Below are 18,385 nucleotides of genomic sequence, written 5' to 3'. Positions count from 1 at the left end.
CTACGGTTTAAGGACACGGCGAAGGCTGGACTTTAGAGCACGTGGCACACAGCTGGAGAAGAGCACATTAAGTTCTTGGCACACAAACCCTTTTCAGGCCCACAATAAAGGCAGAAATCATCAACTTGATACATGTTTGGCAGTTGCTCCAATTTAACATGCATAAAATTGGGTGGAGGTTAGAAACTCTGGTCTGTTCCAAGAGCTATCATCTCTTCTCCCGTGCTCCCCTCCAGCACTCCCAAGGATGTCCCCTCCGCCAGCAGAGACGCGATGGCCCATGCGCAGCCTAAGAAACCCCAACTACCCTTCGCAGCTGGTGGTGAGGTCTGACACTTCCTGCTGCTCTTTAGGACCTGAAGAAAGGCTTGCGTAAGAGTTTCTCCCTACGCCCCCCGCCAGGGGCCCTGCCTGGTGCCTCCAGACTCGGGCCTGCCACGGCATGGCCTGTCTCCATCCCTCCCCACTCCCCGCCCTCGGAATGGGGGAGACTTGCAGCCCAGCTGGGAGGAGGCTCTGCCAGGGACCCCCCCCATACCTGCCAGCCCTTACCTGCTGGAGCTCCTCTGTGGCTCCATCACCATGGAAACACAGGGCTCTCCCCACAACACAGCAATGCCCTCCCTTCCTCCCCAGCCCCACAAGGCTCTGACCCGCATCTTCTCCCCACAGCAGCCACCTTTCCCAGGAGAACCCCCCCGCACCCAGGGCCCCTGCACCCACCCCACCCCACCCCCAAAATCAGGAGCCGCAGAGAAGAAACAGGCCGAGGCAATTTATTTTTTTTTCCTCCCCTAATAGCAAAATATATTTCAACTGCTGTAATCCAGTAGATTATAAACAGCTCTTCTGCATGACAGAACAGGATACAGGTTGTGTACAGGGAACTGCTGGTGGCAGGGCCATGGCCCGTGCACAGCTCTGCTTGCGCCCCTCTCCCCAGCCACCGCAGGCGTAGGGGCAGTGGTGGCTACTTGGCCCTGGCCACAAGTGTGGGGAGAAGAGGCAAGGCTGAACTCGGCTGGCTCAGAGGTGCTGTGGGGAGCCGGTCCATAACCCTGGCTCGGAGGTACTGTGGGGAGCCGGTCCAGAACCCTGCTGCTGCAGAGCCCGCGGGCTGTCTCACAGCTCAGGCTGGACCGCCGTCCTTCCAGCCCATCTACATTCAGAAGGTGGGAGTCACAAACAGTTCGGTTTGCCTTGAGCGGGTGGACTGAGTCACATCGACCACACACACAATAAAATACATCAGGATTTCCCCCTCCTCCCCACTACAGCATGTAGCACGCGCCTTACTCAGACGGCTGTCACAGGATAGCATACAGTTAGCAGCTCAGAGGCAGACTGCTCCACCTTCAAAGGCTGGAAGTTAAATATTCCAACAGAAAGGACAAACTAGGCATGAAGACCCTGCAGACGTTCAGTCTTCCTGAGAACAAACTGTTACCTGCATGACAACCGGGACACATTTCACCATATTAATACTGATTTTTGTGATGTTATTGAGCAAGGAGCTGCAGCTGTACTGGATGCCATTCCAAAGCTGGAGGCTTCCCACCTCAAAACTGAGGGAGTTACCATGGAAGCAAGCTGCATAATTCTTGCATTGGAAAGAACCACAGAAAACAGTATATACTATTATTAAGAACTTGTAAAGGGCGTGTTGTGAACTTTATCCGTCCTCATTATTGACCAGAACGCCATACTGCTAGCTCTGGCACTCACAGCCTAAGGAAACTCAAATAAACATGGTACAATTGATTCTAATTGAACAAGCAATGTGCAAAAAACTTTGTATTTCCCCTCCAGTACTCTTGAGAAAAATGAAAATAAGCCCACAATCAAAAGCAATTTGAAGAAAAAAAAAAAACACCCATGCAATTGAAACCAATCCCAGTTGTTAATGCCCTAACAGCACGGTTGCCAGATGCCTTGATCTACAAGGCTTAAAACCTCAACCTGTCAAAAACTAAGACTAGTTGAAACAGCTGAGCATCCCATTCTGGTTGCCTTTTGCTTGCCAGATGCTCCAGCCCTGAGGCTTCAAACACTCAGGATGCTGACACAGTAAACGCTGATGTTCTTTATTAGGAGTAGGCAGCGCCAGCTGCAAGGGAGACGCCAAAACCTGGCACAAAGCGCCATGGCTTGATCTCCTTTTGAGAGCACTGAGACAGTAGCAAGACCTGACACGGGCAGCAGGAAGACAAATCAAGTCCCAAATCCATCACACCCTATTTGAGTGCAATTACAGCTGTACGTAAGTGTTTTCAGCACCACAACTAAGTAGTACTGGACTGAATTTCATCCTATATTAAGGAGGTGACAAAGCTGTTTGGCCAAAGAGTGGGATGTTTTGTTTGTTTTTTTAAAAAAGGAGGCTTAGTTGCTCCAGCAGTTCTGTCCCTTCCTCCCACAAAAGGTACAGTGAAAGTTTTAGGTTTAATCAAACTGAATGAGGAGAAAGTAACCCATTTGATTTTCAGGATTTTATATACTAATACTGCCAAGTTTCAGTATATACATTTACTCTGTCCTCTGAAATTAACCTAGCTGTTTCAACAAACAAGTTCTAGTAGGAAATATTTCAGGAGAGCCACGTATGCAAACGCTGTATTTGGCAAATTTGACCTGACACAATGTCCCTTCTGAAGAGCCAGATTCCTTCTGACAGGAAACTGAAAACCTAGAATACTGTAAGTATCGCCTAGCTTTCATGAAATTACTTTTGATTCGGGTTAGTAAAAACAGAAGCCCAAAAGACAGCTTGAAGTGGACTTGGAGACAAGTCCATCAACAGCCCCAATACTGCTGGTATCCAACACCTAGGCTGTAGGTCAGTAAGGAAAAGCTGTTACTGAGAAGTGCCAAGAACATTTGAGTAATTCAGAAATCCCTGTGACCAAAGTTAAGGTACCTCCATCCGGTCACCCTCTCTCTGCAATAACAGGAGCTGCAGTTCCAGTAAAACTGGAGAGATACGTACCCCACATAACATGTAAATTCCCTTTTGTGCTTAGCATCTGACAGAACGAGGAAACTGAAGGGACTCTGCCTACTTAATAGATATTGAAATACCAAAAAAATCACACAATGTTTCTCCCTTTAGCAGTGTGTACAGGAGGATGTCCTACCTCTTCAGGGAGAAGAGGGCAATACCTAGGAACCTGGTCTTCACCTGAAGTCCCCACTGACATAAGAGCAGACACAGGCAGATGAAAAAGCAGCTCTGATTCCAGCCACCGCGACAACCTTCATTTCCCACCGACAGTGGCAGAAGCTGCTACAATACACATTGTTAAGAGGCACCGAGACGTGCTGGCATGTTGAACTGGACATAGCCATTTCAGATGAAAATGCACTATGTACCTGTAAAGTCGATTGCATTTTCTTACAGTTGGGTCATAGTATTTCAGATCTTAAAGCACAAGCTCTTTTACACGTTAATTGTGTTAAAAATAATTGATTATCTGGAGCAAGAGAAAGGAAAAGCTAGAAGAAAAAAAAAACCAAACTATTCCTCCAGTCACAAAGGCCTTCAGAGAACAAAAATGCTGTTAAGTCAGTTGGGAAATTAATGAATACAGAAAAAACCATGAATTTTCAGTGTAAAAAGTCATATAAGCCTGCACACGCTGTGCCCTACCTCTGAACTTGATTCTCCAATGCAGCCACGAGTAAACTGACAATCCCCTCTTCCTCTGCCCATTTTAAATCTGTAGGCAGCCAACATACACAGAACGCAGTTCAGAGCCATCCAGGAATACTCTGGCTATTTTCAGAGCAAGGAGGCAAATATCCTGTTGCTCTGTCACTTGTCCGCATCACAGCAGCGGACAAGATCACAAAGAAGAGAGAAGTTTTGTAGATATTCCATTACCAAAAGGGAGAGAAAAAAAAAAATTTCAAAGGGGTGGTTAAGGAAGATGGACGGATGCCAACAATGATCTACTAGCAAATCTGACTAGACAGTCTACTGTCCAGCAGCAACTTGGGGGACCCCTGGATGAGTAGGATTCCAGTAGACTCTACCATCAGCTCAATGTTTTACTGGCAGGAAAACGTCTCAAAAGTGGGACAGCATGTAGCAAATGCTGCCTACGAAGCCTGCTGCAATCCAGGTCAACTGGTTTGCTTCAGTAATGTTTAAAAAAAAAGTTACAGTTTCTCCCCAATAATCAGGAGGCACAACTTCCCTTAGAAAATGTCCATTGTGAGTTAGGTCATTGGTCCAAGTACTTGGAGGACGACTTTCATCTTCTGTGATGATGACATGGCCAGAGCATAGCATTTTTACATCTTCATATGACATGACCATGAGCGTGGTTTTAGGTAGTCCAGGAACGTGGGCTGCAAAACATGGAGAAGCAGTGTGTCAGTCACAGGCAAACAGCACTAGGTGTGGCGTGGTCGGCTGAAGTCAAACTTCCCTAACAGGACAGATCAAACATCCTGCAACCCTGTTCTCACCCTCACGAAGCATTGTGTAGAAGCGTAGCTACAGTCACAACCAGCTGTTCACCTGCCATCCACCTTACCCCTAGTTCTGACACATCAGCTAAATGCTGGTTCTAGTAGCATATTGTATCAAGAAGCTGGTCATTTACAGTGGCAAACTCTTAAGTGAGGAGAGTCAAACTTAAAATGGAGTTTGCCTGAGGACACCTTTAGTTAAAACTGAAATTAATTAGGGCAGTAAGAAGTTTTACGTAGTACAGAATCTGGTATCAAGACAATGAGCTCTAAGTCAGAAAGCAACACCAACAAACCCCCAAACTGACCATTTACAGGCAACCAATTCTCACTGCCACCCACTCTAGCCTGGGAGAGGAACGACAGGCTCAGTTTTTGTGGGCGTCTTAGAAGTGTTTCTCCTGGCCTCATTGGCCAAATGCTGCAGTTCCATTCACACAGCCTGAATGGCCTAGCGTACTCTCAAGTAGTGGTTTATGTCCTCAGAGATGCGGGAAAAACACCCTCAAGTTTCAAGTAGTGGAATACCATCAGCATAGAAAGAGCACTAATGCAAGCACTTTTGTTAGAAAAGGCTTTCCTGGATTCTCTACAGTTTCTAGACTAAGTAACTCCTAATGAACAGCACACTGCCAGAAAGACTAGTACCATTTAACATCTACCCTGTCCCTACAGCAAGAAAGGACAGTGATCCCACAGGAAAGGTCAGTCACTCACATTTTCCGTAGGGCAGTACTGGCGGGCATACCACTCCTGGCTATAGAGGCAAATGATGACACCTTGGCCCAGGAAGAGGGAAGTCCACATGATCACGTTCCAGATGGGCCCTTTCCGACGGTCATTAAGGATGAAGTTGAAGACCACTGGGAGAAGGTCAAACAAGAAGCATCGTTCAGAAACAAACTCAGGATTAAAGAATCAAAGACCCACTGATTTCATCGGATCTTTCCCTCCCTTCACTTAATCTCTGAAGCAACAAGGCTGCTCTGTGAGGTCAATATAGTGCAAGAAAATCTGATCATGCTTGGCAGCAAAGCCAATACTATGAGATGACTCTGACACTTACTTCCAGTAAGTCTGCCAACAAGCTGGCCCAGCTATATGCCTTTGGGGATCAATATTGTTTGTGTTATGCTGGTGACCAAGACATGCTGTCAGAGGTGGCCTAGAGACCTGTCTTACACTATGACTTAAGAGGAAGACTTCAAACATGCTGACATATGGCAATTCAGCTTAGGCTTCGCAAAAAGGAAACAGAGCTATGATAACGTGTACAGCGTCTCATGAATAGCAGTACATGTATGTATGGCTCTCCCTCCCCACCCACCTTGCTCATCTGAGTCCCAAGCTTGCAAAGCCAGCGTGTGTATACATATACAGCTGAGCTATTTGGCTGCAAAAATCCATTCACACAGTTTGGACCCACAATTACAACTCTTGGACAAGAGACAGTTTTGTGTGTTAGTGCCTAAAGGATAACTGACATCTGTATCAGAAGAGCAAAGCAGGTTTGTCTGAATAAAAAAAAAGGCACAAACCCCACAACCCACTCACATACCATCTCCTAGGAACTTACTTCCAAAGCACATAAACAGGAAAAAGAGAACTGGATAGAAGAAGCCGAAGCAGATGCTCAGAACATATTCATGTACAGCAGCTGATACTGTGAAGACAGACAGCATAGCTGCTGCTTTGAACTTCTTACCAAAAAACTGTAAGAGAGAATAATACAAAAGTATTATAAGCTATCCTGCTGTGGTTTTAGTTTGTTTGTTTCAACATTGTTTTGGTTTTTCGTTGTTTTGTTTGTGGGTTCTTTTGGTTGTTGGTTTTTTTTTTGTTTTGTTATTTTTTTTGGTTTGGTTTTTTTTTTTTTTTTTTTTTTTTTTTTTAACCTGAGCTAAGAAGGGCCTTCTCCAGGAATACGTAAAATGCTAAGTGCTTTACAGACCAGCTTGGATTTTAGGTGTTTTTCTTCAGGCATGTTTCTGGTGTCCTGCATAAGCACTCCGGGTGAGCCCACTCGTGAAATACCTGCCACAGCTCATCAAAACAGCGCAACATGAGCTCGAACTGCTGAGTCACTCCTTACACTCTTACATCTCAGACCCACATTTTATGCATATTAAGGACTTGGAAATGAGCAATAGATCTCTAAAAAATACAGTGGCTACCTACAACAGCTGAGGCAAGACATTTTTGTGCTTCTCAATGGATAGTGACACTGCATCTTGACAAATGTACTGTCTTGCTTGGTGGTTAAATGTTTAGTTACCAACAAGAATATATCTGCTTGTTACTCACCCAAAGGAAGTCCCTGTAGGCATAGTAATAGAGCCAGTCATGTACAACCACATTCCAGGTTCGGTAGTAGTTTGCATAGGAAGTAGAGTTCCACCAGTCCTGAAAGCACAGTTGAAAGAGTCTAAATCTAACTAAGCATAAAACATTCTACAGGTCTTTTCTGGAATATCGAGTTGAAAAACATTGATCAGAATAATACCAAGCTAAGATAACAAGTTACACCATGAAATAATGCATTCCATTGCACTTTCAACATTCTAATCCATACATCAAAGTTTGGTTTTATCCTAAACTGCAGTGGCCGAGATAATAAAAGAATAAAAAGAGTGCTAATAGAGCTATTGGATAGGTCTAGTGAACAGTTCTGTTTGTGCACAGGGTACATTACTTTAAAAATGATTCAGCCTGCCATGTAGAAATCAGATCTTTCTACAGCACAGCAACAAACCTAAGTCCTAACAGCATAAAACAAGCAAAACCCTGGGGATGCTTTGTTTGGTAAAACAATCTTCAGTTTTCTTTTCTTTCTTTTTCTTTCCTTTTCATTAGGAAAATTAGTTTTAGAAGCTTTACAAAGCTTCCTTGAAAAAGTATAACTCCTGCTTCTTACCTTGTAGAACATCCTATCTGCAAAGCGCAGCATCTCAGCAAATGCGTTAAGCCAACAGTGAAGGAACGCAAAGAAAACCAGGAAGAGAATCAGCACACCTAGAAACAAGGTAGATTCAGACTGGTTTTGTAGTGTTTTTTCTCAGATATAAATGTGAAAATGTAACACAGGCAAGACTGCTCTTATAGGCACTGACACAGATGAGCTTTGTGGTACCTATACAAAAGAGTAAAAGCATTTCCGTTTCTCACCACACCAGGTCACGCTTAACCCAGAGCGAAACAGCAAGGTCACTACAGAGCCTAGAACTCTGAAGACAGTTGAATTCAAACCCAAGATTTTATTTTGTGCTGCTGACTCTAAAGTTTAACACCATAACACTGAAGTCTGCCCACAAGAGCTCCTCTGCTGGTTTTTGCTGTCATTAATGCATCTCATATGAAGCATTTCCCCTCCCTTTCGCCTCTTCCAGAAAGATCCAGTCACTCACGAATCCGCGTCTTACCTGGCAGAATGGAATTGAAGATACAGAGGACCAGCCCTCGAAGATTGAAGGTTTCTTGACTACTGTTGTGAAACAGAGGAATGCAGAGTCTCACAAAGATGTAGTAGGCATAGAAAAGTGAACCAAGCACCTGGAACAAAAAAAAAGTGTAAGTCCGTAAGAGAAACACACAATTAACACATCGCCACTTGACAGCTCGAAGAGAGGAACAGCAGCTGCCAACAGCCAAAATAATTTATTTCACATTGCTGCTACCAAACTTCCCTAAGGGTCCAGGCAGAAAGTAAGCCACAGCCATCTCTGTAGCATGTTGGCAGCCAGGAGCAAAAATCAACTTGTCTTTTCTACTACAGCAGCTGTACATTTCTCCTGGTCCTATCAACTCTGAAGTCATGACAAAAGATTTGTGCCAATGCCAAAGTAAGTGGGAAAAGTACCCTGTGATCTATGTCCAAGACAAGGGTGGAAATAATTGAAAAATGCTTACTGTAGTTAAATTTAATATTAAAGCTTACTTTTCTTTTATCCCAAAGCAGATGTTTCCAGGCCAAACCACCCCAGGCCTTCTTTGGCTCACGAACCCATGAGCCATGGATTTTGGAAGTTGAGGTCAAAATGCAACTCACTGCTTTAAATCTTTAAACACTCTGACTGCTTTAAGCCAGGTGTGCGCTTTATCACACTCTTTTGCCAAAAAGCAAGCAGCCAAAAGCCTTTTCATGCTTTCCCTCCCCCTTTTTTTTTTTGCTTTTTAAACTGTGAATGCATTGTGTGACAGTAAAAGTTTCAATCACGTGAAGCCATTACTTGGAATCACATTCCTAAGAAGTAATTGAAGCTCACATCCAGACAAATGTGAAAATTGGGTCAACCTTGAACTCAAATAAGCACGGAGTATTTGGACCCCAGGCCTAATTAATTCAAAATTGATGTGAATATCTGCCGGCAGGTAGCTGTGCCAGTGCATTACAGTACAGTTTCAGTGTAAAGAAAGAGGGCGAGAGCATGGATATTGCACTCCACACACACACATGCAGCTTTTGTTTGTATGGAGTGGAGTCTAACAGCCTATTTAAGCAAGAATTTATTATTTTTCTTTGACACAAGCATTAGCGCAGCAACATCACCATTTCTTTTTTTAGTCACTAAACTTTAGTCTTTTCTGGTAAGCCCACACCAAGTAAACAGTGATTTAATGCCAAATGGAGAACTGTTTAGCAACAGACTTTAGATGATGTCTGAAAGGGCATTCTTCAGAAAGCTGCACTACTCACCTGTGCAAACTTGGTAGCTACATAGCCCCATCTTATCATGGGATTCCTAGAAAAAAGAACGCATGGTATTATATCTAATTAGGACCTCAAAGCAGCAAAAACCTCCCTTCAGTTACTGACTTTACTGACCTATACTCTGAAAAAACACCTGGTTTTTGAATTCTGGAGTTCTTAGTCTCCTGACATCCAAGAGATGGATGTTTGCTGCCCAAACTGCTGGTTCCTCCATTTCAACTACAGCAGGACAACCATGGCAATTCCATAATTGGAAAAGTATCCGGAGGGCAGCATTATACAATTACGTAGAAGGTGATGATCTGCCCAATAATCACCTAAAGGACTGCTGACTTGACACTGTCAAAGTGCAACCCAGCAAAGTACAGAAAAGTCTGGGAGTTCACAGTTTTGAAGGCTTGAGCCTACCTCCTCAAACTAAAGAGACAGAGCTGCTTATTAGCACCACATAAAACAACACAAGCCTACTGCAGGAACTGAGCGTCACTAGATATTGAGCAGCCAGTTCTTAACTTGTTTGACTTCAAGTGCACCTCCCACAGAAATAAAACCAGAACTGTAAATCCAAAATACTATTAGTGTTAGAGTCTTCATGACCAAGTCTTGCTCTTGCTAGGTTACTGACTTAACCACATCTTTATGAAAGCTCTAATTCATAAATTGAATAGATCACATTCGGGAATGCTTAACATTGGCTTCAGTTTTTAGACCAACGTTCTATTGGTGTTGCTCGCATTACCTGGGATAGTTGTCTCTGTAGATCAGGGTGGGAGCAAAGAGGAAGTACAGGTATTGAGAAATTCTAGGAATAGGTACTGTGCCTGGAAGAAGAAGAGATAAAAGAAAACTCTGCAATCTTTCTGCTTACTGAAGTTTTTGGTTTCCCCAGTACACTTTCACAACATACAGCCCTTATCACCTCAAAAAAACCATCAGTCTGGAACTAAGATATGGGATTTGCAGAGAATAAACCAAACTAGACTTATCAGATGGAATTGCTCCCCCATGAAGCACAGTTAACAAGTGAGGGTGACTAACAGGCACTGCACTGCTAACACTGCTAATGATATCACATTTCCATTCCTCCTAGGGAAGATGAAGCCATAAGGCCTGTACTAACACGTGGGTTAATGTTCAGCTCTGGCATGCCTTGCTGAAAGAGCTTCTGCGCTTCTACAATTGCTGTCATTTCAACTAGAGCACTGAACTGGGGTCCTGTTGAAGCAAGACTTAATACATAGAGATGACTTCGACCTGAACAGTCTAGCTTGTTGCCTGTTACCAAATGAGAAGGTTCAGGCTGAAATTATGATGTAAAAGGTCAAGCTAGAGCCTCATTACCTGCCCATCCAAAGGCACCTACTCAAATCCTACCTCTCCAATTCATGAGGGCAGGTCAATGCAATGGAGCAATGGTTATGCACTGCTGTCAAAAAAAGCAGGGCAAGATACTCACTGGACTTGTCCTTCACAGAGGACAGGACTCTGGGCACATTCTCCCGGACAAATGAATGAGCCTTCATAACAAGACGGACCTGTTAAAAAAACCCCAAACCAACCAATAGAGAGAATATCAGTTTAATGCTCTCACTTTCCTAAGTTCCCAATAAAGACTGCATCAAGCATTTTAAGACAACACCTTCAACATCTTGGTTTCTCTCCAATTTACCCGTTTTACCAGGAAAGGGCTGCTTCCTCTGCCCACAAGCATGTGTAACTGACATGAATTTAAAACACTGCAAGGTGAAACCATGCAGTAACAATCATAACTCCGGAGAGTCAAAACACATCCCATTTACACTCACAAGACCACAGCATATGCAAGGACTCTGAATTACACCAGTGAGCCACTAACCAATTAACACTGACTTAAAATTGATGCAAAAAAATAAATTAATAGAACAGCTCTATGCATTTCAATAGGCCACTATTTCAAAATCTTGAAACTGACTCAGCAAAGTTAGATGTGTTCTACAGCAATTACCACTACATTAGAGTAAGGTGGTGCCACACATAAACAGTCCCTGAAGGACCAGTCCAAACTTAATTCTTCAAGCCTACACTCTAATCTCTGACCACCCTTGTTTTAACCTGATGGTCTGATCAGCCCTCCATACTCTTGCACTCTTCCCCTGCTTGCGCCAAAAAAAAAAAATTACACTTTCAATAAAGTTCTGAATACAAGACAGAGATAGTTGCATCTTAGGAACAGAAAGGGAAACAGGAACCACTTGTTGACTATGACTATGTAGTTGCCTTTTTTTTTTTTTTTTTTAAAGAGGAATGTTACAGCTTCCCTGTGAACTACAGCACAACTGGTTCTTAAAATTGGTTTTAAGCATTTAGCATTCACAAAACAACTAGAAATAAATGGAATTTCAGTCTTGAAGTATGTTTAGAAAAAACCCACAGTAAAATCTTAAATACAGGGTAAGAAAAACAAGTGGTTTCCAACTCAAAATGAAATTTGCTATCTACTTCTCATTACACTTGCTGCCTGTATGTCTGTCAGTAAGTCAAAGACAAACTCCATCCACGGCTCTGGCTTAATTTAATGAATAAAAACAACACTTGACTCCTTAGAAAAACAAAAAAAAGAGGACCCTTTCCATTTTGAAAACAAGATTCAATATATCTGAAGACACCGGGTAGGGACCTACCTGTTCCAGTATTACAATAAAACGGGAAGCTGGAGGTAGGGCATATGTTATAGCAATATAGGTTGGTCCAAGTCCAAGCCCAGCTGTTTGGAAGAGCATGAACAACACCCCATAGAAGAGAGAGTGGATTCTACGATGGGAGGAACTGCTGTAGCCTTGGGCCCACCAGATGAAAAGGTTGTATGGAATGAGAACGGTGGCACAGAACATGCACAGCCAAGTACAGAAGACAACTGGGAACTTTCCAAAAACAAAGACCAAGAGATCAAATCCTAGGACCAGCCTAGAAGGCACAAAGAAAGAGACAATATTCAGTGTCCATTGTTTCATTAGAAGTACTTCTATTCCACTAAGTGGCTACAAAATGCAAAGCATATGCAAAGATCATAATTGTTTGACAGTCTAGATAGAAGTGACTGTGGCAGTTTTCAGCTCAGAAACAGAGGGCTGTCTGCGGCAGATTCAAGTGACCACCCACAAGCACATCAGCAAATAAGAGATGAAGGACTCATGCCATCAATGCTGTCAGGCACAGCTTACCTTCAAATCCCAGACAGCTTAAGCACATCTTTAAGATCAGCATGTGCTTTAAGAGTAGGCTCAAGCTCATCCCCGCTAAGAACAAGCATGTGACTAAAGGATCCACTGCTGAACCAGGGTCCAAAAGAGCTTTTGGGAAACACTCCCAAGACATCATCACTATTACATTAAGAATCAGTTCTTCCCAGGAGTTTACCGCCTAAAGAGGCTTTTTCCCCATCTCTATAGGCATGAGATATTTTAACATCTAGCACTCAAACCTAATTTAATGCTGCTTTGTGAAAACTGTGAGCATTCCACGTGGATTCAGTTTACAGGTCACCCTAAAGGCTAAAGGTCATTAGACTGGCAGTTCAAATACGCACACATGGTGCGCACCAGGTACTTTATTTCATTAATCAAACTTAAAACATAAGGACATAAGTAAAATGATGTTCAACCTTACTGGCTTTCAAAATCACCAGAACTTAGTCCTATCCATAAGCAGCTCTTTTAAACCAAGGTCAGAGGAGAAGGTAGTACAGAGTACACCAAAACAATTTATTTGTTCTCATGTGGAGGCTCAGTTGCAAACTGGATACAAATTATCAGATCTGAGAACATAACAATGATTTTTTTTTTTTTTTTTTAAGGTAATCAGAGAATACAGCCCTATTAGTTGATTTTGGAGGTAAATACCTATTTCCCCCAATGTCCATACACTATCAAGTTCAGATCAGCTAAACAATATTCAATAGAGCACGAGCCTGTTCTTATACTTAGACAAGAGGGATAATGATTCCAATCAAGATACAGGTCTAGTTTTGTAAACTGAAGATCAGATAATCAGCGAGATAAACATGTAATCCTACTTGTGTACATGGGATACAGCTTGCCAAAAAGATACTATTTAAAGCAACAAGCAAGTGTGAGGAAAGCAGTCTTTCTCAATCTTATTCACAACTAGCTACCTGCAAAGCACGATATTAACAGAGGCTGTGCCAATATCCTTGAGATTTTTCCCCAGGAAAAACAAAAAGTTCTATTTTTATTTAAGCACAAGTACAGCGTTCCAGAACTGTCATTTTTAAACAGAAAGGACTGCTGAACTATTTAAGTTTTTCTAAACACAGTCCTCCTTCAAGCAACGCAGGCAGCTGAAAGCTACTGCCTTGTGATGAACTAAACACGTTAAGCCCAAATGTGTTGGTCATAATTCTCATGGAATACACCAATCTGTAGGATTTTCTTAACATCTAGCTACCTGATTTGAAATTACCATATCCCCTCAACAGGAGTTCCGACATATATTTTAAGTATGTCAAGTTGACATACTTCCAACAACATCCCAAGGAAGTATTTCTCCTCCTTTCTGCACCATTCTGCGGTTTCATGTACCTCCCGTGCTTTGGAAGAGAGGATTTCCCAGCCCTGGTCCCTGTCTTCCCAAAGCATTCTTACCTTCCTTCATCAATGAAGTCTACTAAAAGTGTGCTGAGGATGAAGACAATGAGAAGGGCGATGAACATGTGGTAGATCGTCCTGATGTGACTCACTTCAAACAGCTCACTACGGGAGAGATTCAAATGCTATCAGACCATTTGCACAGCACATCACACCTCCAGCATGTTAGCTTTCAAAGTGTTCCACGGTAAGGATGACATCACTGCCATCCCAATTCTGACTGAAGGTAACACACAGTTTTGAGTGCCAGTCTACACAGACACTTCCTCAGTTTATCCACAAAGGACAATTAGCCATTATCTTAGCGGTACTGAGAGGACTGTAATGAACATTTACATTTGGGAAGCCTGCAAGCTGCAGCAGAGATGTTTTAGAAAGCAATAGAGAAGCTTAAACGGATTAGTCCACAGAGGTTTGAACAGAAGACCGTGGGTGGTGGTAGGGAGAAGGCTAGTTAGTTTGCTAGCCAGGGTATTTTCATTTAATTTAATGGAAAACGTATACTTTGGTTACTCACTCCAAAAGGGATCTCCTGGCAGTAAAGAACTTCCCATGTTCTGGAGGGGCCCTCAAGGTCCTGTAAACAAAGAGGAGAACACGAGAGACAAGAAAGGAAATAAGGCTTCCAGGAAACATAACCTTGCTATAGGAACACCTTAAAACTGACTTACTTGGCTTTGTGCAGTTCCTTCTCTGAGCAGGAAGCTGGGAAGAGGGAGGCTGAAGACGAGGAATCCAGGAGGGCTGATTTTGCCACCAAACTGTTCACAAATTCCGTGAAGTGACTGTCCACTTCCTTCATGAAAGCTGGCTTCAATTGCTGACAGCAAAAACAGAGCAGAAAGTTGTTTAACTCTCTGGATACATTTTCATAAAATATTTATATTCCTTTTTATCCCAGAGGAGGGCAGAGCAAGGCATCAAGACAACATTCCTGTACCATCTGCCAACAGTTGGAGCCAACTTGGACAAGATCAGGGGCTTATCCCAACCTGTTCATACATCTCAGGCCAGAGGACTTGTCTTCTCAATCAGATGCAACACAGATCTTCATTAGATATACATATCTATCTCTGAGAGTGGAGGGTATTTCACATATTTTGTGGTGTCAAGAAGGCCGAGCTAAACTCAATAAATACGCCCCAGAAAACATTTCCCAATTTTAACCAGTTACATCCTTAGCATACAAAGCAAGTACAAGATGATTTACTTTTTAGCCTACCTAGTGTTATTGAGGGAAAAATGGACCTTTTCATGCTTATGGCTAAGCAATCACCACTGCTGTTCTCTTGCATTAATGCAGAGGTGATCTCAACGACATAAGTGCAGGAAGAAGGACCGAATTTACCCTTCCACTGCTACTACTGTTTGAATGAAAACTTCCTTGTACCACTAAAACTAAAGAATGCATAGAAAATTTTGACTAAAGCAACAAAACAGGGCAAAATCACTAAGTATTAAGACTGAGCAGTGACAGGGACAGAACTGGTAGGTAGCAAGACTGAAGTTCAAGAATTCAGGGGATTAAATATCCCATTTGAATCTCCTGTCCTCCCTTTTCTTCAGGCAGCTTTATACAGGCTATCTTCTCTATTACAGACAGTTGTGACAAAGTTGCAGCATTTTTAGCCTATTCCTATTTTTCCTTCTCTTATTTGATTAGACAAAGGCCACTGCTGGAGCATCTGGTTTACTAGAGACTTTGACTTCTAAGGGTGCATGAAAAACTATTGATAAACATACCCCTCTCTACTATCTTTTTGGAAAAATGCACTGATACAGTGCCAAAAAAAAAAAAAGGAGGAGATAATCAGCTGTGGGTAAACCCTTGTCAAAGACTGCTTGCTTCACCTGATAAAGAATTTCTTTTCTAGAAAGGAACGCGTTACTTAACCCTCCCAATAATAAGTTATCCAGACAAGAACTAGAATTCATCTTCAAACAGCAGACTGTAAAATGCTAAGATGTTTTTTGTATCCCTTTTGTCCTGCTTGAAGGCTAGCAGGCAGGTGTAACTCATTCCTGTATTTTCCTGTCTGCAGTATAGTTGGATCTGCTTTTTAGGTTCATAACATGAGCCTTCAAAGACCTGATCTCCCACACCCCAGGCAGAGTTTTTAAAACTATATGCATTTAGAAGAAACTGAAAAATAAAGTGTTCAAAGTTACTTATTTCTGCAGAAAGTGCTACAGGTCTTTGTTGTGGTGCAAATTCTCTTACTCTTTATACGGAGAGAGGATCCTGAGATTTGCACAGTGGCATAAGCATTATTCTTATGACTAGAAAAAAAGCAGGCAAAATTAATTCCTTAAGGAAAGAAAGAGTCAACATGAGTTCACTGTATTTCAGTGAGAACTTTGGGAATCTAAAGATCCTAAGATCTCTGGCACTTTGGAAGACAGTGGTTTTAAGACTTCTGAAAATTTAACTCCTCAATGTCCAGTCCTCCAGACGCCAAATGGTTTTCCCAATACTTGAGCCTAGTGATGAAACATGGCTGAAAGCTAATGCCTGAGTGCCTGAACCATAAGCCTTTCTAGAATGCTCTGCCAGATAGCCATCATCTTCAGCACAGGAGACAGGCGGTTTTCGAGAAGTTATTTCAAATCTAATTGCACACTGTGTTTTGCTTTTTTATGCAAGTGTCTGTTGGCAACATTTGTCTGACCATCCTTTTGCCTGGGATTTTTCGAGTTTGCCCGCAGATCCAAGGCCCAAGCCTTCCTATATGATAACTACATATAATTTCATCTAGTCTTCCTACTGATCAGCTGCTTAAGAAACACGTCTTTCCCTGATCACCTTCAGAATTCCCAACTGCTTCCCTACTTTTAGTAGGAATTCCCTACCTTTTTAAGGTTGAAAAGTAACAAAAATCAAGAAATCCATTTTCAAGGAGGGAAAGAAAGAGCCTGGAAGTTGCGCGCAAAAATGATGCTTCCTCAAAAAAGCATTTTTGACACTTGAGCTCATTTATCAGTAGGTATTTATGTTTCAGTGCTAAAGAAAGCTAGAGCAGCATTGTTTTTGCTAAAAAGGAATAGGCACAAGATCTGGAAAGATAAAAAGTCCTCTCTAGAAGCAAAGATTTTACCTAACAAAATATATTAACAGAAGATGCATTCTTACAAAATGCTATTGTCTAATGTGACAGCAGCAAGCAAATTTAACTCTCTGGCAGGAAATATAAGATCATCTGAAATGAGACCACACAAACCTAGAAGACCCTGAAGTCAAGACCACACAGAATTCAGTGGTCAGATCCAGAGAGACCTCTTGAAACAGAAGCTGCAGTAGGCAAAGGGAGCAGATTAATATTTAACGTAATAAAAACATTTTTCCCCCATTTGGCAAGCTGCCAGCATTGAATAAACAAGCTTCACCACTGCTTAATGAAACACCAGCTCATAACAGCTGGCTGCCCTTAGATATCACTTTTCAGAGAAGACTGTCTCTTGCAGAGACGTGGATTTGTTCCTTTAAAAACAGGAGAAAAAAGTTAATTGAGTACTTTGGAACTACAACCTGTAACAGAAGACACCAGTGCTCTCTGGCACAGCCTGCTTTTACAGCATGCATGCACATACCACTACCAAAAAAGTCAAATAGAAATTTCTGCTCCTTTTGGAGCGCTCAAATTTCCATGCCAAACAAAGCACTATCCATTCCTAGCAAAACCTGTCATTTTATTTAAAAACTCTCCCCTTCTTTTCAGCCCAATCTCTTCTCAGCAAAAGTTTAACAGAAATTACTTCCTTAAACTACCTCTTCCCTTTACAGTCAGCACTCTGTTGAGTTTGCCTCCTCCTAATACAATCCTTCAGGGCTGACATCAACATATGCGTGTGTTTGGATCTTAAGAGCAGGGTGTGAGGTCTTGTTGGACTAAATAAAATACAATATAACCAGAGCATAGACCTTACAGTAATTGTAATTCTGTACAACAAAACTACTTCACAACATATCGTGCTATATTATCAACTATTACTACTGCCATTCAGAGGGACATCTACTTGAGGAATTGCCAGGGTAACTGCAAGTGCTCAGTAAGCCAAGTGCATTCCACTCAGTCACCAAAGAAATAAAACTTAAGAGAATGCACCTCCCGCCAGTCCTCACTATGACAGGGCACGGATACACATGGATGGCCTTGTTGTAGCTTCCTCCAGAGAGCACTGAACCAAAAGTTTCCTAAAGTATGCTTGAAGTCCTGGGCAGGTCACTCAGCTGCCACCATTAAGTTTTAAACAAAAGAGTCAGATCGTTACAAAGAAGAGAAAGGGGGGCAAGTATGAAAAAAATGCTATGCCAGCCAGAAGCTGGCCAGTAACGGGAAGTCAGAAAGTTGACGGAAGTGACCCTGTAGCTTACTTACAAAGAGAAAGCTGCAGAAGTTCCCCAGCATTTTACTCATTCTAACAGATTTAGTGACTTTAGTCACTGAAACATAATGACATCCAGCCCCGACCAAGTGACAGAACACACCATTCTCAACTCAGAACAAAGGACTAGATTTTCAGGCTGGACTGTAGATGCATGAAGGCATTCTACTTCAAACAA

General features: G+C 42.4%; 1 protein-coding gene across 7 annotated transcripts in view; it reads right to left on the bottom strand.

The window, feature by feature from the left end:
* Positions 1-755: 755 nt before the first annotated feature.
* The window catches only part of SOAT1 (sterol O-acyltransferase 1), a 30,756-nt gene continuing 13,126 nt past the window's right edge, over positions 756-18,385 (bottom strand). For all 7 annotated transcript variants that reach the window (XM_074597739.1, XM_074597738.1, XM_074597742.1 and 4 more), the window contains exons 4-16: positions 14,496-14,644; positions 14,342-14,401; positions 13,822-13,929; positions 11,842-12,124; positions 10,638-10,716; positions 9,921-10,002; positions 9,167-9,212; positions 7,893-8,022; positions 7,388-7,485; positions 6,778-6,876; positions 6,050-6,185; positions 5,191-5,336; positions 756-4,350 (exon numbers count right to left, since the gene is read on the bottom strand). In XM_074597739.1, the coding sequence (XP_074453840.1) occupies positions 4,294-4,350; positions 5,191-5,336; positions 6,050-6,185; positions 6,778-6,876; positions 7,388-7,485; positions 7,893-8,022; positions 9,167-9,212; positions 9,921-10,002; positions 10,638-10,716; positions 11,842-12,124; positions 13,822-13,929; positions 14,342-14,401; positions 14,496-14,644 (1,473 nt within the window). In that variant the 3' untranslated portion in view covers positions 756-4,293. The remainder of the gene's footprint in view (positions 4,351-5,190; positions 5,337-6,049; positions 6,186-6,777; positions 6,877-7,387; positions 7,486-7,892; positions 8,023-9,166; positions 9,213-9,920; positions 10,003-10,637; positions 10,717-11,841; positions 12,125-13,821; positions 13,930-14,341; positions 14,402-14,495; positions 14,645-18,385) is intronic.

The sequence above is a fragment of the Larus michahellis genome, chromosome 8 (genome assembly GCF_964199755.1).
Source record: "Larus michahellis chromosome 8, bLarMic1.1, whole genome shotgun sequence".
In the NCBI taxonomy this organism is placed as follows: Eukaryota; Metazoa; Chordata; class Aves; order Charadriiformes; family Laridae; genus Larus; species Larus michahellis.
The sequence above is the reverse complement of the archived record's forward strand: the minus strand, read 5'-3'. Positions and strand labels throughout refer to the sequence as shown.